The sequence below is a fragment of the Apodemus sylvaticus genome, chromosome 19, assembly GCF_947179515.1.
Source record: "Apodemus sylvaticus chromosome 19, mApoSyl1.1, whole genome shotgun sequence".
NCBI classification, from domain to species: Eukaryota; Metazoa; Chordata; class Mammalia; order Rodentia; family Muridae; genus Apodemus; species Apodemus sylvaticus.
Genome location: NC_067490.1, coordinates 2,193,168 through 2,215,074, shown reverse-complemented (window position 1 = coordinate 2,215,074; position 21,907 = coordinate 2,193,168). Strand labels below are relative to the sequence as shown.

General features: G+C 47.1%; 1 protein-coding gene and 1 pseudogene across 42 annotated transcripts in view; both read right to left on the bottom strand.

Annotated features, from left to right (window-relative positions):
• LOC127669410 (H-2 class I histocompatibility antigen, D-B alpha chain-like) overlaps window positions 1-21,907 on the bottom strand; it is a 121,738-nt gene that overhangs the window by 98,482 nt on the left and 1,349 nt on the right. For 7 of the 42 annotated variants that reach the window (XM_052163332.1, XM_052163331.1, XM_052163339.1 and 4 more), the window contains exon 4: window positions 7,323-7,494. The exons of 3 other annotated variants lie outside the window; for them this stretch is intronic. In XM_052163332.1, the coding sequence (XP_052019292.1) occupies window positions 7,323-7,494 (172 nt within the window). 32 more of the 42 variants (XM_052163330.1, XM_052163311.1, XM_052163316.1 and 29 more) reach the window with 25 other exon arrangements.
• On the bottom strand, window positions 275-2,600 carry LOC127669426 (ferritin light chain 1-like; annotated as a pseudogene).

Below are 21,907 nucleotides of genomic sequence, written 5' to 3'. Positions count from 1 at the left end.
AGCCCGTATTGAGGCTGAAGTGACTTTATTATCTGCTTTTATATCATTCTAGGTACATCCAAAACACATTGTCAGTTCTTAGATCAAAGACAAAATACTCAAGCAAAGTAATAACAAACAGATCACATAAGATAGTAATCAAGCAAAGTAGTAAGCCAAGCAATCACACGAGGAAATAATTAAGAAAAGCAGTAAACAAAGCCCCGTGCTGTTTCTTTTTCTTTTTCTTTTCTTTTCTTTTGCTTTCTTTTCTTTTCCTTTCCTTTCTTTTCTTTTGTTCTTTTTTTTTGTCTGTCTCAGCTTTATTTTTACTTGGTCCAAGACTTGAGAGGCTCCAGAGAGGTTACAAAGCTGCCTAGTGGCTTGAGGGGTTCCTTTAGGTGGAAGCAGAGAGGGGAAGCCCTTGGAAGGCCTCCTAGTCCTGCTTGAGGGCAAGGTGCTCAAGGTGGTATTAGCCCAGAGGTGCCTGGAACACACCAGTCTGCACTGGCTGTGGCCCTGCCACCCTGTGAAAGTTAGTCCGGTGGTTGCCCATCTTCTTGATCACCTTCATCCCCTTATCCAAGAAGTCACAGAGGTGAGGGTCTGTGTGAGCAGAACCCAAGGTATGGAGATCCAGGAGGACCTGGTTCAGGTTCTTCTCTGGGGCCAAGGCAGCTTCCATGACCTCCTGGGTCTTTCCTCATTCGCCTTGAGATGGCTTCTGCACATCCTGGAAGAGTGAGTAACTGAGGAGACGCTCAGTGCCCTCACGCTTTTCCTGGGCCAATTCGCTGAAGAAGTGACCTATGCCTTCCAGAGCCAGGTCATCCAGATAAAAAAAGAAGCCCAGAGAGATGTAGTACACATGTAGGAGGTCTGCAGGTTCAAGCTGACCAGAAGGCTCATGACAGCGTTCACTTTGGTGGAATAACTCTTGACGAATCTGAGAGGTCATGGCCGATCCGGAGTTCGGGGCTGAATGCGAAGATGGTGCTGGCTGGTCCTAGGAACCAAAGGCTGCAAGGAGATGGTCCCGGAGGCCGTGACTGGAGAGACTGTGAGGCGGCTGGAAGCTAAAGAGGGAGCCCAGGTCTGTTCCATCCAAACACTGTTGAAACAAGACACAGATCCACAGGCCCTCAGAGGCGCTGCTCCATGGTCACAGTTTCTAATATTCTTACCTGAGCCTACTTCCTTTTCCGAGCCCAGGGACAAATGCCAAATTCCTGGATGTGGCACCAAAAGCTCTCAACACCATGGCGTCCTCCTGTGTCCTGCAGGTCACTCTCCTCACACTTGGCCTTGACATTCTCAGTGTTATGGCGACCTGCACCAGCCCAGTCCCCAGCAGTGGGCTTAGGACCAATGATGAAGACTTCAGAGTCTTCACAATCAAGGTGATCTCCCACACAGATGCCTTCAGAGTGTCATTTGTGGAATTCCCACAGGGGCAGTCATGACTATGACATTGGTCTTGTCTCCTTGACTCCAGCCTGCAAGGACCCCGAGAGTGAGCCTCCATGACTCCCTGCCTCAGCTTCTGTAAAAACCAAGGGACTGCTGGCCTAGGAGCCGGGGAAGAAGCCATGGGCAGGACAAACCACTGAGCCTGTCTGTCCCGTGACAGCGAGTCCATATTCCCTCTGCCTCCGCGCCGCTGTTTATCCTCCATACTCATTACATTTGTACAGAGGACAGCAGTGTCCTCCATGGACCTAGAAGGCTGCTGTTTGTTCTGAAGACGTCAGAGACCACCAGGCTGGTGGAGTCCTTACCTGACATGCAGTGGAGGGGTGACACACGTGCCACTGCTGTCCCTTCAGACTGAACAATACTGAGCATCAGGACAGCCCTTCTGTACCCTCTCTGTGCAGTGTGCCAGGCTTGCACATTCACCGTGTTGATGGATGCCTGTCTCTCCTTTGCCTGTTGGATGCTGCTGCTGCTATAATCACAGGAGAGACTGATAAAGTCAGGGTAAGGGAGAAGAGAAATAGGGACATTTTCTTACTTCAGAGCAGAATAGTTTAATTTTGGAGGGACTGAGAAAAGGTAGGTAGGTAGGTACCTATGTACATACATACATAGAAAGACAGACAGAATTAAAAAAGAAATGAGAAGAAGCGCTCTTCCACTCTTTGGACATCTACTATTTCCCTTCTTGCTCAGACTCCATGCAGCTTCAGGTCCTGCTCCAACAGACAGCTGCCCAGCTGGGGAAACATTCAGGGCTGACCCTGTGGGGCTTGCTAGGGTTCTTGCATGGATCAGAGGGCTAAGGGAGTTTGCAGAGATCACACCGCACAGCAGACTTCATGTGAGAGGTTTATTGAGGTGGGTAGTAAGGATGGAAGGGAAAATGAGCTGGTTGTGAAGACATGGGCCAGATAAGGAGGGTGCACAACTTGTGGCCACAGTAGAAATGTGTCACATTTGGTGGCTTCTGGCATTGAAAGGCTGAAATCAGGCTGGTTCTGGAATGTGGGTGGTCATTGGTCGACAGACATCCATTTGTCTTATTTATTGTATAAGGTGAGAAAATAGGAAGGGGTGACTGGTGGGGCAGAATGGGATCACTGAGCTCTTTAGACTGCTTCCTGTTGTCTGGGGGTGTCACATCTTTGAGGACCCAAGAAAGCTGGGATGCTGTCTAGGTTCAAGATAAGCATGCTGTTCCCTCCCTGTCCAGGCTCTGCAGGACCATCTGCAGCTGGGGAATGCAGATGTGTCTTTAAGTTGAATTGTCATGGGGCAGGTGCTTTGAGGCTGTCTGCCATGCAGGGTTTGAGGAAACACCTGGAGCGAGCATTTTACTGAAGCATATGTGTATATAAGGATCAGAGGGTAAAGTTCAGGAGGTTAGAATAACTTTTTCTTAGGTGAACATTTTAAACTTTTATGCCCATTAGCTGGAGGTGGGGCATCCCAAGACCACAGAGAGGAGGAGGAGACCCCACCCTCAGGAATAAGATGAAACAGGCTGTATTGACAGTACTTACTGACCTGTGAGAGGTGGATTCAAGTAGATTTTTTGAAGCTTAAAAGAATTTTTATTTATTTATTTAGTTAGTTAGTTAGTTAGTTAGTTAGTTAGTTAGTTTTTTTTTCAAGACAGGGTTTCTCTGGGTAGCCCTGGCTGTCCTGGAACTCACTTTGCAGACCAGGCTGGCCTCGAACTCAGAAATCCGCCTGCCTCTGCCTCCCAAGTGCTGGGATCAAAGGCGTGCGCCACCACTGCCAGGCTAAAAGAATTTTTTAAGTTTACAAAACGAGATAACTTTTAGACATGTAAACACATGTAAACAAACTACTGTGTAATCAGTACTGAATTTCACATTGTAGAAAAGGCAGCAGAGTCAGGCCTTGGAGTCATAGTAAAAGCTTGGGGATCCTGAAAAAGGGGTTGGAGGTAAAAGCATGAACATTCTGTCCTCTTTCCAGAACACTGTGTGTATATAGACCGGACAGGTGTTTTTAGCTCAATGAGAAGTACTTTTAAGTCTATACTTAGAAGACAACCACAGGAAATTCATAATCTTGAGCTCGTGATAACTGTGATAACAATGATAATAGCAATCACTGTTTATCATAGCCAGATCAATAACTCATCAGAACTCCAGTGATTAATGTTAAAACTCTGACCTTTAGGTCTTAATATAACAATAGCATAGAGAGGGCAGAAATCTGAAACATTTTTCACTTTTACATACACCTTAAATCACTTTCTTATACCTTTACAAATTACATTACACACCTTAAAACACCTCCTTAGAGCCTTATAAATTGCATTTAAAACACTTTTTAGACCTTTATAAGTCACATTCACAGATCTGAAAGCTCACTACTAAGATCGTTGCAACTTACTTTTATATCCTTAGAAGTTACATAAACTTTCCTGTTTTTTCTATCCAATTACTCACTACAAGACACAGGTGGCTGGTTACTGAGAGCGGTCACCATAAAACAGTTTGAGAGCAGTCACCATAAAACAATGTCCTTTACATAAAGGAATAGTAAAAAGTTACATTGAAATCTGCTGTGTGCTTTATCTCTTCTTAGAATATGGTAACAATGTGTCAGTGTCTAGACCTAGTAGCAACTCTAGGAAAGTGTCTGGTGATTTTCACACATGAAGAGAACTGAGAAGCACCTGAAGCCTGTGTTGCTGCTGCTGTTAAACTGACAAAGCTCTCCCTGGTCAACAGCATCAGAGATCTGCAAAGGGGGAATTTCACCTGAGTAAGCAGGAAGTACAGACTAAGCAGCTTCCAAATCTATTAAAAATGACAGACTTATCTGTTACCTGGACAATCACTGAAGGTTCTGCTGTGGTAGTCTAGATTTTGCTGGGGATAGAGGGCAGCATCAGTCTTCCCAGCCTGGTCCAGAAGGTCCAAAGACTGTGCAGTGGATGAGGACCCTGGGGGATCAGCCTACCTTGTCTAAGCAAATTGGGGCAATCAACTCCTCAGTGTCCTGTTTGTCCACAGTTTGGACAGAGTTCTGGTGACAGACAAGATGAAGGGCGGTTTTTAACCCAATGGCTACCTTTGTTACATTTAAAACAAGCTCAAGGTGGAGTTCTTCAGTGCGTACCTTGGGGTCACTTCTAGTAGGTTTGGGGTCTATGTCTGTCAGAGTAAGCTTTTTCCATTAAACATTGTAAATGCCATATTCAGAGGATGTCTGAAAAGTTTTGAGGACTGATATCTACTAAGGATAGCTGAACTGAACAAACTGTCCTTGTTTCTAGTAATTTGTTTTGGGCTTAACTTTGGAAACATATGCAGGAGGCTAAATACACTTTGTTCCTGTTCTTGACTTGCTTGTGTTAATTGTCCTCAACAGCCTACAATAATTCAGTAGCTTTCATAAGATTAAGGTGCTCCCTGTCCCCTCACACTGAGGTCAGGGTCACCTGAGCTTTCCCCTAAGCAGGGCCCTCCCTCCCTCTCCCCACCTGCCTTTCTGTCTTTGACTCATAGACTATTACTTTTTATTCTTTAATAAAACATTTATTGTGCATGAATGTTCGTCTGCAGGGTCTGGAGAAGTCATCATCCTTAACAAGACAAAGATGGCTGCATCATGACAGAGATTATCACCATGTTGGTATCCACACCTCTCAGCTAAGGCTGCTGAGACTCTGGCTTGGAAAGCACAAAGCTGGAAGAGAATCCTTCAAGGCCCAGAACCAGGAGCAGCAAACAAAGGAGTTTCCATCTCTGGCACCTTACAATGCATTTTTGAAAAGATTTATTAATTTTATGTCTCTGAGTATGTATTTGTTTCATTGCATGAGCCTGGTATCCACAGGGCATTGGAGGTCCTTGGACCGGAGTTATGGATGGCTGTGAGCCACCATGTGTGTGCTGGGACCTGGGTCCCCTGCAAGAGCATCAACTGTTCTCAACCTCTGGGCCATCTCTCCAGCTTCTGGACCAGTCTTTAAAATAAACATGAATCTAAAGTAGACTCATCCCATCAACCCTGGAATCTTCTCTGGAGGCAGCACCAGGATCCCAGAGCCAGGGAAGGAGAGGGGCCATGGGCACGGCTCAGATCCAATGGGACCAGATCTGAGATGAGAGCCTGTGGATCCCTCCTCTGTGTGGATCCTGCAACTCAGGGTTAGCTGGGGAAAGATGGGGAGATTTCTATGCAGGTGCCTGGAAGGAGGCAGGAGCTCAGGGGAGTTTAGTCGATCCGTGTGGCCCACAATGTCCTGAGAGCAGGGCCCTTGTTGTGTCTGGAGGGATAAAAATGGAAAAGCACTTCCTACTCCTGTCATACATGGACATTCATGAGAAGAACCAGATAGGAACCATTCGCAGGAACAAGAATAGGCCCAGTCCTCCAAGCTAAAGATGCAAGAAATAAATACAAGACAAAGTCAAGAATCACACTCAGCTCCCACAGCCTCATCCTGACCCAAGAGATACACACAGCATAGTGACTCAGATTCTAGAAGGTTAGAAGAGATAGACACTCAGATTCTAGAAGGCTCTCCATCTGCTATTTATTTCCTCCACATATTCTAAGTATTCTCAATCCTTTACCTGACAGTCAACCCTCAGGTCAAGATGTGAACACTCAAGTTCACATTCAGATTCTTATTCTCAGTGTGGAAGTGAGGAGCTGCAGCTCAGGGCAGCATGGAGCTGACAGGATGCAGATGTCCCCCAGTGTGTGGCTGGACCAGGAAGGTTGGCTGTGGAAGGGAACACAGGGCAGTGCAGGGACAGGGTCCTGTGTGCAGTGGCAGGCTGGGCAACATAGTACTTCATATTGAGCCCCGAGGCTCACAGGGAACATCAGACACTGTTGTCTAAAGAGAACTGAGGGCTCTGGGTGTCACAGGAGAGACCTGAACACACTGGCTGTCACTCAGTCCACTCCAGGCAGCTGTCTTCATGCTAGAGAATGAGAGTCATGAACCATCACTGTGAAGTCAACATCCCAACAACCCACAGCTCACAGAGGATTCTGGGAGTCCCTGAAACCCAATCATGTCCACATTGCCCCTCCCCAATCAGACCCCAGAGTGTCAACTTTACAGTCTGTGAGAGACATATCAGAGCTCCGGGAGCCATCCCTACCTAGGGTAAAACAAAACAAATGTATCTGTAGCTGTATATGTACATGGATATGTATTCACATCAAGGTACAACTCAAGCTCCCAGGAGATTTCTCTGGAGGAGCTATTATTGATTCCCAGAGCTCCCACCATCCCCAGCTTCACTCCAATGTCCCCAGGACAATCCTGTCCCCCACACTAACCTGGAGCTGGAGCATAGTCTCCTCCTTGTCCACCTGTGAGAAGGAAAGCTGTGAGAGTTCAAGGAAGATTTTGACACTAGGAAGTTCACAGAACTGACACAGACGCAGGTTAGAGACAGTAGCAATGCAGGGTGTGGCTGTGTTTCCTATTAATGAGCAGAGCACACTTCAGAAGGAGGCTAAGAGAAAAGTCAGACCCTGCCCTTTCCTACCTCTGTTTCTCCTCTTCTTCATCACAAAAGCCACCACAGCTCCAATGATGGCCACAGCTCCAAGGACAGCCAGACCAGCAATGGTTGCCATGTTGGAGATGGTGGATGGAGAAGGCTCTGGGATGAGAAGGCATAGGACTGGAAGGTGAGGGTCGTGACCCCAGCTCTCAGCCCTGACCTGCTCAGGGTCTGCAGAAGGCTCCAGCTTTCCCTGACCCCAGCTCTGCACCCACACCCTCCTTACCCCATCTCCTGGTGAGGGGCTCAGACAGCCCCTCATGGTACACATGACATGTGTAATTCTGCTCCTTCCCAAGAGGCACCACCACAGATGCCCACTTCTGGAAGGTTCCATCCCCTGCAGGCCTGGTCTCCACAAACTCCATGTCCTGGGTCAGCTCCTCCCCATTCAACTGCCAGGTCAGGGTGATGTCAGCAGGGTAGAAGCCCAGGGCCCAGCACCTCAGGGTGACATCACCTTCAGATCTGGAGTGATGGGTCACATGTGCCTTTGGGGCACCTGTGTGGAAGATTTAAGAAATCCCACAATTAACAAGATTCAAATTGGCACAAGACTCAGTTAAATCGATGATGACACTGAACTATCTGTCTGTCTGACACTTCAACTGTCATTGAACTAGTGACCTGCAGGTAGAGCTGGTCCCCTCAGCACAGAACTGAACATGTTCCTGGGGGACTCAGAAGCTAAGAGGGAATCCACATGAGTCAGTGGGTCAGCATGGCTGTCCTTATGTGATGTTCTATAGCGTGAAATAGGTAGCCACAGAATGGAAGATGGAATGGGAAAAAAGTAATGTTATATGTGTTTGAGTTCATATCAAAATTATAAATTAGGGCCATGTGCTACTGGAAGGCTGTCACCACTGAGACTCAACCACTGTGGCCATCTTGCTGACCAGCAGAACTCTCAGTCCAAGTGAGCAGCCATCACACAGTGTGCAGCAGAAATGTGGTGAACTTCTAACACTCAGCCAGAGAAAATGACTCCCAGCCCCGGCCTCTGGGGTGACAAGGTACAGGTGTGTCACACAGGATCCCTGGAGTGTGCTGTGGACCCCAGTGCAGCACTCACTGAACACAGCGGGCTCACAGGGTGTGAGGATCTTCCCTCTCACTCCATCCCTGGATTGCAGAAGACCCTGTCTCTCAGAGTTCAATTCCTGATTCACTGGGGGGAGCACTGTAACTTGTGGGGCAGAGGAAGAGCAGGAGGCTTCTGCATGTTTAGTTCTGACAGGAAACAGTCTAAGTTCACAAGAATCTCTTTTTTAAGGAGAACCCTGATTTAACTTTTCTAATTATCCAGTCTCTGGAGACTGATACAAATGATAATACAAGGGCATAGAGAAACAGGATCACTCCAGTGCAGACAAAAGCTGACTAAAAGCAAAGTAATGCCTTAAAAAAAAAGTAAAGAAAAAAGAAAGTAAGAAATATGAGAGAGAGAGAGAGAGAGAGAGAGAGAGAGAGAGAGGAACTCCACAATTTATATTCCTCCAGGGTCCCCCATAAGGCCTTCTGTGACCACTCACCACTGTAGGAATAGAATGAATTGGGTTGTGGAAGGGATGCAAACCCCACGGACAGGGAGGGATCTGTGAGAATGTATTCTTTGGAAAATTGTAGAAACTGGGGGAACCAGCCTAGTGTAGGGGAGTCCATGTCTCCCATCAAGTAAAGGAGACTTCTGGTCCTGAGGTGTAAGGGCTGACACACTCAGCATGACAGGAGTCAGTGTCATTCCCTCCTGGCCCTGCACTCACCCGCACGGGTCTGGGTCGGGACCAGGGCGGCCGCCAGCAGCAGGAGCAGCATGCAAAGCGCCATGGTTCCCATCAGGGATGGGGCGTCCGAGTCCTGAGTCCCGGGGGCTGCATGGACTTTAAAACCAGCGTCCTTGGCGATGCTGGTTGGTTCCCCGGAATCGCCTCCCAATGGGGACGAATGTCTGGGGCAGAAGGACTTGACCCAGGTTAGCAGCAGAAGTGAAACTGAGGAGATGGGGAATCCCCAGCCCTGGGCTTCCCCACCCTGACCTCACTGCCTGGAGACCAAGACTTTGCCTGAATCCTGTACTGCGGACAGAGCACTATTTGTTATGGTGTCTCCAAGTTCTGACCCAGAAGCTGTCAGCGAGGAGAGACCCGCAGGCCAGAGTCTCTATGTCCTCTCCTCCACCCTTCCTCTTCCTTCTTCTCCACAGATGTTCCAGAGAAGAACATCCTGGAGTCTTCTAGAAGAAAAGCCATTTCCGGAATACAGTGGCTACACAAGCAGTTGGGAATACAATGGAGAGATGCTTCTCCTTAGAGCAGAGGCACTGGGCTGCAAGCCCCCACACGGACCCCACAGAGACCAGGCTGTGTGTTCCCCTGCAGTGGGCGGCTCACACTGCCAAGCCTGAATGCAGATCTCTCATCTGTAAAAAGGAGACTTTGCTTCTTCCTCAGGATCTGTCTTCTCAACCTCGGGTTTAGAGTCAGACTCCTAATGCTTCTTTTTCCCAGAAGATGCATTTGTGGCTCCAGGGTTTGTTTTACAGGATCTCCATTCTGAGCCCTGAGATTGTCCATGTGGACCTGAATCATTGTCTCAGCACAGTAGACCCCTTTGTCCATTGAAGAGAGACCCCTGTGGAGACCACAGACAGCAGGGCACTGACCCCTGTCTACACTGCACTTCCCTGTGTCTGCACTTCCACAGTACAGTGGCCTTAGTGACACAGTCACAGGTGGAGAGGAACTGTCACCAACTCTAAGACAGAATACTGATGACAGTGTGGTAGGAGTTATGTAACCTGTGACCCTCTCAGTCCCTCTCTGACCTTCACTCACACTGTGAGCTGATGAGCTGAGGGACACGAATGTCACAGCTGTGTGGGACACTGCATCTGATAACAGAGTTGGCCCCAGAGTTCCTCAGGCCTGTGCAGTGTGGACACTGGAAGAAACATGATTCTCACGCAGAGAGTGCACGCTGGTGAGGTGAGGTTTCAGCCCTGATGAGTGCTGTGTGGAAACACTGAATTCCTACGTTTATTTTTTATTGTGTGGACTTTGGCCTGATGACTTCCCTGTGTCCCTGGGAACCTGATGCTCTTAGGTTTCACCCTGACTCGCCTAAGGAAGCAGCTGGCCTTAGACAGCTCCACAGAAAGGATCTGTCTCTGTCACTTTACTTCTTATCTTATTCTGTTTAAAGACAAGGTCTGTCTCCAGAGCTCTGGCTGTCTTGGAACTCATCATCTAGACCAGCCTGGCCTTGAACTCACAGAGTTCCACCTGTATTTGCATCCTGAATGCTGGGATTAAAGGCCTGTGTCATCACACCTGGCTTCAGTTATTTTTCTATGACTATGGTAAGACACTGTGACCCCAGCCACTTATAAATATGTATTTAATCTCTTCTCTAGTCTCAGAGGGTTTGAGTCCATGATGGCAGAGGAGAGGTGTAGCAGAGGAACAGTGGGAGCTCACAGCTCTGTCTGCAGACCAGCAGCACAGACTCTGGGAACAGTGGGAGTCTCTCAGCCCCCACCCTCCCAGCAGGGATTTATTGAGGTCCCTGCTCTCATGAGGTCACAGCTCAGTGGGGCAGCCATGTCCCTGCACTCATGCTGGTCCTTGCTCTCTTCTGAGAACAGTGTCCTGAGGCACAGGTCTCAGTCACATGTTGGCTTGTTCCCTCTGCAGTGGAGAGTTGTAGGCATGGGACACAGTGTCCAAGGTGTCCATGTAGTGGTCCATGTATGTTGTGATGCATTTCTGCTCTGAGTTATCCAAGGAGCCCCAGGCTTCCAGATGCACTTCCTGAAACACCTGTCAGTCATCTTCAGCAGCTCCTGTGATTGGTTATAGCGATCTGCACTTATACCTGCTCTATAATGGCCCCTGGGTCCAACTTTCTTCCACCCATAACATTAAATCCCAGCCAAAACCACTGCCCATGCCTGTGCAGTCAACTGGCACTGCCCACCACAGGTGCCTAGAGCCTGGAAATGTTTAAAACCTCAATGTCCAGCTCCATTAACAGTTCTCCAACCATGCCACACATGCCAATCCTTTCTGAACAGCTCCAACAGCTGGATTTGAGGTATTCACTCCTATGAGCCTGTGTGGCTGTTCTCATTCAAACCAGCACAGTGTTCACTATGGGATGTAAGAGGCCAGCAGGGTCCAGATACATGTCCAGTGCAGTCTGTACAGAAACGCCCTCAAACAGGGGACTCTGCTGAGTTAGCATCTCCCCTTTGCCTCCGTCTCCTCCTGCTCAGCCCCTCTCTGTCTCTGTCCCTCAGCCTCACCCCATCAGTGCCCAGCACCCTCCCTCCTGAGCTCTGCACTGCACTGTCTCTTCCTGAGCCTCTAGTTCTCTCACTGTGCTCAGCCAGCGTGCTGTGGGTCAGCTGTGTGGGTTCCTGATGGAAACATTGCAACAGTGGCTGGGGAGATGGCTCAGCAGCTCCGAGCACTTGCTGCTGTTGCAGAGGATCCAGGTTGAGTCCCATCAGCACATGGCGGCTGTCAACGTCTGCAACTTCAGTTCCAAGGGATCCAATGCTAGTGCACCTACACACTCCGATACAAAAATGAGAACATCTAATGAAAATAAAATAAAACAATACAGTTTTAAAATGCTCCAAAGCTCTCTTTCTTTCTCCTACCTTATTAGAGTGTGCGGCCAGGTGCTAAGGACACAGGGCTGTTTAGAAAGCATGCTACCACTAGCCAATGAAGCCAGCTCTGGAGCAGTACTGAAATGTATGATTCAATAGACTACCTAAATGACAGTTTGAAAAACAGCATAAAATTAAAAATACAGAAGATATTTCATTTTCTGGGCCTACTATGTACAATGGGTCACACTTGAGCCTGAGTGTTGCTTTTTGATTCCTGTGAACAAGGAAAATTTTGCTCAATTGCTTGAATGGTAACCTGTAACAGACCATGACATCCCAACATCCAGAGCCTTCCTGCAGGAAGTGATGTCACCTTTCCCATCTTCTGTCAGCCCCTGAAGTGGCTGACACAACAAATAACCTGCTACTAACAACAATTCAGTTGTTGGCCAGGCATTGTCAAGACCCTCAGGGCCGGGCGGTGGTGGCACATGCCTTTAATCCCAGCACTTGGGAGGTGGAAGCACGCAGATTTCTGAGTTCGAGGCCAGTCTGGTCTACAGAGTGAGTTCCAGGACAGCCAGGGCTACACAGAGAAACCCTGTCTAGAAACAAACAAACAAAACAGCAAAGACACCCCTCAAAATCCTGGGTCCAATGTGGTCCTGGTGACCCTGTCTTAGTTTTCCCATGGTGACCAAGTCAGTTCTATCAGTCAACTGTGTCTCAAGAGAGGGAGGGACTCCCAATCTCCAGTCCTTAAGGGATTGAAATGAAAAAGCCAATTAGACAAGACTGAAACATGGCTTCAGCCTGTACTGAGGCTGAAGCAGTTTCATTATCTGCTTTTATATCATTCTAGGTACACCCAAAACACATGGTCACTCCTTAGATCAAAGACAAAGTAATCAAGCAAAGTAGTGACATGCCAGGAGCCATTCTCACTTAGATCTCTGTCACATCAACTCCAGTGTCATCTGTGTGACAAGATAGTACGTCATTAAGGTGGACGGGAGAAAAATGCGCCTCGGGGCTAGGCTCCCTGGAGATCTCTGGCAGTGTGCCCACCTCTGGCCTTGAAAAGGGCCTCGATGTTCTCCAAGGATACTGCGCTTCCTGGCTTATAGGTTCTGCACTGTGTCTTTCTTCTTCCTATTCTTAATTCTTTATACAGCACGATCCCAGCCTACAAGCTGGTTAATTGATAAAGGAGAACTTGGTATTCTGGTTGAAGGAAAAGAGGATGTGGCGATTACGCCCACTGCTTCCAGTCCTAAACTCGATGAACTCATGTTGAACCTTAGTGAAAGAAGGTCTTGGAATGCTTTTCCTCAGGGTCTGTTTTATTATTAGCCTTAGCAAAGTTAGTGCACAAAGAACAGAGACATTAGGGAATATTATGAATAGTTTGTAGCAGGAAGAACACAGTAGAAGAAAGTATAGGACTACTGATGAGTTATTGCTTTGTACAGGTACTTATGATAAAGTAGATAATAGATGGGTAAAAGCAATGAAGGACAGAAGATCCTATCGTATTCTTTAAATAGTAGAGATAAATTAGTTTGAGTTAGACCACCTCGGTGCCTGCTGTCCAGGGCAGTACCGAGGGCTCTTGTCATGAATATGTGCTCATTCTTAAAGCATTTTGACTTTTGATGGCACAAGAAGGCTTATGGCATAAAAATTGGCCCGAAGACCCAGGTTCTCCTATCGATTATTAACACAACTTTAAGTAACCACAAGTTAGACTCGAACACCATGTGTCTAAGGTTTTTTATCTGCTTTTGATCATGGTTCATAGAGCAAGAGTTCCTGTGGGCATCATGTTATGTTTGCTTACTGTTCTAATTAAGATGGAAATGTACCTTGTTTAGCAATTGTTTGAGTGTTTCTGGAGGTGTGCCAACCTTGATCTGTTCCTCAATATACTATAAATATGCCTGACTAAAAAGTAAAGTTACGCCGGGCGGTGGTGGCACACACCTGTAATCCCAGCACTCTGGGAGGCAGAGGCAGGCGGATTTCTGAGTTCGAGGCCAGCCTGGTCTACAGAGTGAGTTCCAGGACAGCCAGGGCTATACAGAGAAACCTTGTCTCGAAAATCCAAAAAAACAAACAAACAAACAAAAAAAAAAAAGCAAAGTTGCAGCAGATTCAAACCGCTCTCCGGTGTGTCTGTCTGTCATTACCTTGCTGCACCTGTGCCTTCCTGAATACCAAAGTCCTGGTTTTCCTATGGTCGTGTCTCCCCCAGCTGGGTCAGCCCGTGGCAGATCTCGATGCCAGGAGATCTCAATACCAGGAGCCATCCTTACTTAGATCTCGATGCCAGGAGACATTCTTACTTAGATCTCAAAACCCCCTCCTTTCAGAGCTCATCTGTGGATAGGTTACTATAGCAACTCCTTTCCACTTCACCTCCTCATGACCCCCTTTATCATGCCAAGATTTCCTGCAGAAATAGCCACCTTTTCCCAGAAATTATGATAAACTGTTTCTAAGAAATGATGCCAGCCCCTGAGATTTTCCCCCTTTACCCCTCCCTACACCTTGCTTGTTTCCCTTTAAATTGCCTTGTATAAAAAATAAAATTTGACAGCTTGATCAGAATATTGTCTTGCTGTCCATCTCTCACGCCTCTTGTCTCTCGCCTTCTCCTAGGTGGTCCGTGGACCCTGTTGGCTGTCATGAGTGTCGGGACAGTAACAAACAGATCACATAAGATAGTAATCAAGCAAGGTAGTAAGCCAAGAGATCATACAAGGTAATAATTAAGAAAAGCATTAAACAAAGCCCCTTCCATGTGATTGCTGAGAACCAAGCCCCGGTCCTCTGCAAGAGCAGCAAGAGCCCTGAACTGCTGAGACAACGCTTGAGTTCCTCCAAACCGCTCTTTAAATAATTATCTTATTGTGTGTAAACAGTCAGTATTTTGTTTGAGAGATCAAGTCAAATTCAAATAACAGTGTGAGGAGTAGATCTTTTTACACTTTACATTTCTCCATGTCCCCTTCTTGTCCACTTTGTTACAAAATCACTGGATTTTCCTGTCTCCTTCTTGTTTAAGCATCATTTTGGCTGAAGTCTACGCAGGTAAAATTCCTGTGTCACTGACGCACAGAAGAGATGTTATATTCAGGTTGGAAGGCTGGCTCCTTGGTTAGGAACATGCACTGCTTATCTAAAGTATCCATGTTTGATTCCCATGTCTCTTATCAGGTGGCTCAGAACTGCAACTCCGGTGCCAGGGATCAAACACCTGTGACCACTGTGGGCTCCTTCACTCACATGCACATATCCACACAGACATGTACATACATAATTAAAAATAATCAAGAAAAAGGAACTGTTATATCTACTGTCTTCAGATACTATGGACATTCAGGCTTGCTATGAGTGTCCCTACAAATAGAATTTAAAGCTTTGACAAATATTTATGTATTTTATTTTCTGTATGGGAGCGTTTTACCTGCATGTAGGTGTGTGCAGCACACAGTGCCTGCTGCCCTAGGAGGTCAGAGAGGGCATCAGATCCCCTGGAGGTGTACAGGTAGGTGGTTGTGAGCAGCCTTGTGGGTGCTGCTCCTGGGCAAGGGAGGGACAGGAGTTGAGCTGCAGGAGAGGGTGGGGTCTGCAGGGAGCAGAGTGAGGCCCTCATGCACCCCTGTCTTAGTGAGGGTTTCCATTGCTGTGTAAGACCCTGTGACCAAAAGCAACTTGAGGAAGAAAGGGTTTATTTCACTTTATGCTTCCACATCACAGTCTATCATGGGAGAGATTCAGGACAGGACCTTGAGGGAGGACTCTAGAGGGAGGAGCTGAAGCAGAGACCAGACCAGTGTGCTACCTGGCTTGCAGCTCCTGGCTTCCTCAGCCTGCTTTCTTATACAATCCATGATCACCAGCCAAGACCACCTCCAGTGGGCTGAGCCCTTCTATATTGATCATTAATAATGATTTTTAAAATGCCCTATAGACTTTCCTAAAGGCCCCTGGATGGAGGCATTTTCTCAATTCAGGATTCTCTCCCCAAATACATCTCAGTCTGTGTTGAGTTGACAAAATACAAACAGCACAGCCTCCTGGTGCAGGGTCAGTCAGTGAGAGCTGAGGGAGGAGGATGGGTATGGGTTCCTCCCCCCTGACCTGGAGCCAGGACCCCGCCCTGTGGATGGAGGACCCATGGTAAATCAGTTGGAATGCACAGAATGGGAACACAGTGGGATCAACTCCATTACTGTCCCTCAGTACCAAGGACCTGTCTCTCCCCTGCCTGGTGGTTGCTGCTGCTGATATAATCACAGAGGAGACTGTTAAAGTCAGGGCCACTGAGGAGAGGGGAAGAGAACATTTTCTTCCCTCAGATCAGGGTAGTCTGATTTTTGAGGAACTGAGGAGCGGTAGGTAGGCAGTTCATAGATAGACAGACAGACAGGTGGACATAGAATTAAACAGGCATGAGAAGTCGCGTTCTTCCACTCTTTGGACATCTACTATTTCCCTTCTTGCTCAGACTCCATGCAGCTTCAGGTCCTGCTCCAACAGACAGCTGCCCAGCTGGGGAAACATTCAGGGCTGACCCTGTGGGGCTTGCTAGGGTTCTTGCATGGATCAGAGGGCTAAGGGGTTTTGCAAAGATCACACCACACAGCAGACTTCATGTGAGAGGTTTTTTGGGGGTAGACAGTGAGTGGAAGAGAAAGGGAGTCGTCTGTGAAGATCTGGGCTGGATAAGGGTGCACACAACTTGTGGCCACAGTGGAAATGTGTCACATTTGGTGGCTTCTGGCTTTGAAAGGCTGAAAGCAGGCTGGTTCTGGAATGTGGGTGGTCATTGGTCGACAGACATCCATTTGTCTTATTTATTGTATAAGGTGAGAAAATAGGAAGGGGTGACTGGTGGAGCAGAAATGGGGTCACTGAGCTCTTTAGACTGCTTCCTGTTGTCTGAGGGTGTCAACATCTTTGAGGACCCAAGAAAGCTGGGATGCTGTCTAGGTTCAAGATAAGCATGCTGTTCCCTCCCTGTCCAGGCTCTGCAGGACCATCTGCAGCTGGGGAATGCAGATGTGTCTTTAAGTTGAATTGTCATGGGGCAGGTGCTTTGAGGCTGTCTGCCATGCAGGGTTTGAGGAAACACCTGGAGCGAGCATTTTACTGAAGCATATGTGTATATAAGGATCAGAGGGTAAAGTTCAGGAGGTTAGAATAATTCTTTCTTCCTTAGGTGAACATTTTAAACTTTTAGGCCCATTAGCTGGGTGGGGGTGGGGCATCCCAAGATGACAGAGAGGAAGAGGAGACCCCACCCTCAGGAATAATCTGAACAGGTAGGAGATGAAACAGGCTGTTGGTTGACAGTACTCATCTGGAGCCCATTTGCCTGTGAGAGGTGGATTCAAGTAGATTCTTTGAAGCTTAAAAGAATTTTTTAAGTTTACAAAATTAGACATTTATCATTTATAACATTTATCATTTATATCACTTAACATTTATAACATTTAGATACATTGTGTAATCTGTACTGAACTTGACGTTGTAGAAAAGGCAGCAGACTCAGGCCTTTGAGTCATAGTAAAAGCTTGGGGACCCAGAAAAGGAGTTTGGAGGTAAAAGCATGAACATTCTGTCCTCTTTCCAGAACACTGCATGTATACAGACCGGACAGGCGTTTTTAGCTCAGAGAAGCACTTTTAAGTCTATTCTTAGATGACCAACATAAGAAATTCATAATCTTGAGCTCATGACGATGATAATAGCAATCACTGTTTATCATAGCCAGATCAATAACTGATCAGAGCTCCACTGATTAATGTTAAAACTCTGACCTTCTTAGATCTTAATATAACAAAAGCATAGCAAGGGAAGAAAACTGAAGCATTTTTCATTTTTACATACACCTTAAATCACTTTTTTATACCTTTACAAATTATATTACACACCTTAAAACACCTCCTTAGAGCCTTATAAATTGCATTTAAAACACTTTTTAGACCTTTATAAGTAAGTCACATTCACAGATCTCAAAGCTCACTATTAAGATCATTGCAACTTACTTAAAGCTTTCATATCCTTAGAACTTACATAAGCTTTACCATTTTTTTTCTATCCAAGTATTCACCACAAGACACAGGTGGCTGGGTCCTGAGAGCAGTCACCGTTAAACAACTTCCTTTACAGAATTACATTGAAATCTGCTGTGTGCTTTATCTCTTCTTAGAATCTGGTAACAATGTGTCAGTGTCTGGACCTAGTAGCAACTCTAGGAAAGTGTCTCCTGATTTTCACACATGAAGAGAACTGAGAAGCATCTGGAGCCTGTGTTGTTGCTGCTGTTAAACTGACAAAGCTCTCCCTGGTCAGCACCATCAGAGATCTGCGAAGGATGAATTTCACCTGAGCAATCAGGAAGTACAAACTAAGCAGCTTCCAAATCTATTAAAAATGACAGACTTATCTGTTACCTGGATGTGCTCCTGAGAGTTCAACAGAAAAAATTGCATCCTATATCTGAGAAACCTTGAAAAGAGACCGGAAAGAAGGAGAAACAGAAATCAAAACAGTAGCATGAGACAGGGAGAACCCAGGGCAGCTTGAACACTGCATCATTAACAGATAAAACAAATGGATGGGAGGAAATACAGTGACTTATCTTGTGCACCCACCCAGCACACTGAAGGATCCCCAGTTGAGTCTCTTACCTTTCCTCCTGGGCGCTCCTAATCCTGGGGACAGGATGAAGATCTTGGCTTCCCTGTGTCCTTGTGATCACAGACTCTCAGCATGTGCTTCATAGTGACAGAGCAGAGCCTGGAGTGACACAGCCATGGAGGGACTCCATCAAAGATCACAACACACTGAGCCCACCTGGGCACAGTCCTGTTCACACTCAGCTCCCACTGCCTCATCGTGTCCTCCAGATACACACAGCACAGTGACTCAGATTCTGGAAGGGTCTCCATGTGCCATTTATTTCTTAAAAAATAACTTTTCAGTATTCTCAATCCATGAAATTAACAAGCAATCAACCTTCAGGTCAAGATGTGAACAATCAAGTACACATTCAGATTCTCATTCTCGGTGTGGAAGTGAGGAGCTGCAGCTCAGGGCAGCATGGAGCTGACAGGATGCAGATGTCCCCCAGTGTGTGGCTGGACCAGGAAGGTTGGCTGTGGAAGGGAACACAGGGCAGTGCAGGGACAGGGTCCTGTGTGCAGGGCAGGCTGGGCTCCACAGTTCTTCACATTGAGTCCATAGGCTCACAGGGAACATCAGACACTGTTGTCTAAAGAGAACTGAGGGCTCGGGTGTCACAGGAGAGACCTGAACACACTGGCTGTCACTCAGTCCACTCCAGGCAGCTGTCTTCATGCTAGAGAATGAGAGTCATGAACCATCACTGTGAAGTCAACATCCCAACAAGCCACAGCTCACGGGGATTCTGGGAGTCCCTGAAACCCAATCATGTCCACATTGCCCCTCCCCAATCAGACCCCAGAGTGTCACCTTTACAATCTGGGAGAGACATATCAGAGCTCTGGGAGCTGTCACTGCCTATGGTAAAACAAAACATATATGTATATGTATACATATACATGCATGTATACATATATATGCATGCATACATATATGTACATGCATGTATACATATCAAGGTAGAACGCAGACCCCCAGAAGATTTCTCTGGAGGAGCTATTATGGATTCCCAGAGCTCCCACCATTCCCAGCTTCACTCCAATGGCCTCAGGACAATCCTGTCCCCCACACTAACCTGGAGCTGGAGCATAGTCTCCTCCTTGTCCACCTGTGAGAAGGAAAGCTGTGAGAGTTCAAGGAAGATCTTGGCACTAGGAAGTTCCCAGAACTGGCAGCAGACCCAGGTGGAGACAGTAGCAATGAGGGTGTGGCTGTGTTTCCATTAATGAGCAGAGCACACTTCTAAAGGAAGCTGAGAGAAAACTCAGACCCTGCCCTTTCCTACCTCTGTTTCTTCTCCTATACAACACAACAGCCACCACAGCTCCAATGATGGCCACAGCTCCAAGGACAACCAGAACAGCAATGATCACCATGTTGGAGTCGGTGGATGGAGGAGGCTCTGGGAAGGACAGACACAGGAAATGAAGGTGAGGGTCATGACCCCAGCTCTCAGCCCTGACCTGCTCAGGGTCTGCAGAAGGCTCCAGCTTTCCCTGACCCCAGCTCTGCACCCACACCCTCCTTACCCCATCTCCGGGTGAGGGGCTCAGACAGCCCCTCATGGTGCACATGGCATGTGTAATTCTGCTCCTTCCCAAGTGGCACCACCACAGATGCCCACTTCTGGAAGGTTCCATCCCCTGCAGGCCTGGTCTCCACAAGCTCCATGTCCTGGGTCAGCTCCTCCCCATTCAACTGCCAGGTCAGGGTGATGTCAGCAGGGTAGAAGCCCAGGGCCCAGCACCTCAGGGTGACATCACCTTCAGATCTGGGGTGATGGGTCACATGTGCCTTTGGGGGATCTGTGTGGATGATGTAAGAAATCCCACAATTAACAAGACACACTGAAATCTACACAAGACACAGTTAAATCTATGATCACACTGAACTATGTGTCTGTTTGACACTTCAACTCTCATTGCACTAGTGACCTGCAGGCAGAGCTGGTCCTCTCAGCACAGAACTGCACATGTTCCTGGGGGACTCAGAAGCTAAGAGGGAATCCACATGAGCCAGTGGGTCAGCATGGTCGTCCTTATGTGATGCTCTATAGCATGAGGCAGGTAGTCACAGAATGGAAGATGGAATGGAAAATAAGTAATTTAATCTGTGCTTGAGTCCATATCAAAATTAGAAATTAGGGCCTTGTGCTACTGGAAGGGTGCCACCACTGAGACACAACCCTGTGGTCATCTTGCTAACCAGCATAACTGTCAGTCCAAGTGAACAGCCATAACACAGTGTGTAGCAGAAATGTGGTGAACCTCTGACACTCAGCCAGGGAAAATGACTCCCAGCCCCTGCCTCTGGGGTGACAAGGTACAGGTGTGTCACACAGGATCCCTGGAGTGTGCTGTGGACCTCAGTGCAGCACTCACTGAACATAGCAGGCTCACAGGGTGTGAGGATCTTCCCTCTCACTCCAGCCCTGGATGGCAGAAGACCCTGTCTGTCAGAGTCCAATTCGATTCACTAGAGGAGAACTGTAATTTGTGGGGGCAAAGGAAGAGCAGGAGGCTTCTGGATGTTTAGTTCTGACAGGAAATAGTCTAAGTTCACAAAAAATCTCCCTTTTAAGGGAACCCTGATTTACCTTGTCTAATTATTCAAGTTAGCAGTCTCCCCTGGCACCTGTGGAGACTGATATAAATGACAATACAAGGGCATGGAGAAACAGGGTCACTGCAGTGCAGACAAAAGCTGAATAGAAACAAAATAACAGCTTCAAAAAAAAAAAAAAAAAAAAAAAAAGCCAGGCGGTGTTGCACACCTATAATCCCAGCACTCTGGGAGGCAGAGGCCTGCAGATTTCTGAGTTTGAGGCCAGCCTGGTCTACAGAGTGAGTTCCAGGACAGATAGGGCTACATAGAGAAACACTGTCTGAAAAAAAAAATCCAAAACAAAACAAAAAAGAAAGAAAGAAAGAAAGGAAAGAAAGAAAGAAAGAAAGAAAGAAAGAAAGGAAAGAAAGGATAGAAAGGAAAGAAAGGAAAGAAAGGAAAGAAAGGAAAGAAAGGAAAGAAAGGAAAGAAAGGAAAGAAAGGAAGGAAGGAAGGAAGGAAGGAAGAAAGAAAGAAAGAAAGAAAGAAAGAAAGAAAGAAAGAAAGAGAGAGAGAGAGAGAGAAAGCAAGAAATAGGGCAGTGGTGGTGCACACTTTTAATCCCAGCACTTGGGAGGCAGAGGCAGGTAGATTTCTGAGTTCGAAGCCAGCCTGGTCTAGAGTGAGTTAAAGGACAGCCAGAGCTACACAGAGAAACCCTGTCTTGGAAAACCAAAACAAAAAAGAAAGAAAAGAAAAGAAAAGAAAAGAAAAAAGAAATTCCATGATTTATATTTCTCCCGTGTACCCCATAAGGGCTCCTGTGACCACTCACCACTGTAGGAATAGATAGAGTTGGGTTGTGGAAGGGGTGCAAACCCTGCAGACAGGACGGGATCTGTGAGAATGTATTCTTTGGAACATTCTAGAAAGTCGGGGAACCAGGCTAGTGTAGGGGAGTCCATGTCTCCCATCAGGTAAAGGAGACTTCCAGTCCTGAGCTGTGAGGGCTGACACACTCAGCATGGCAGGAGTCCGTGTCCACAGACAGTGG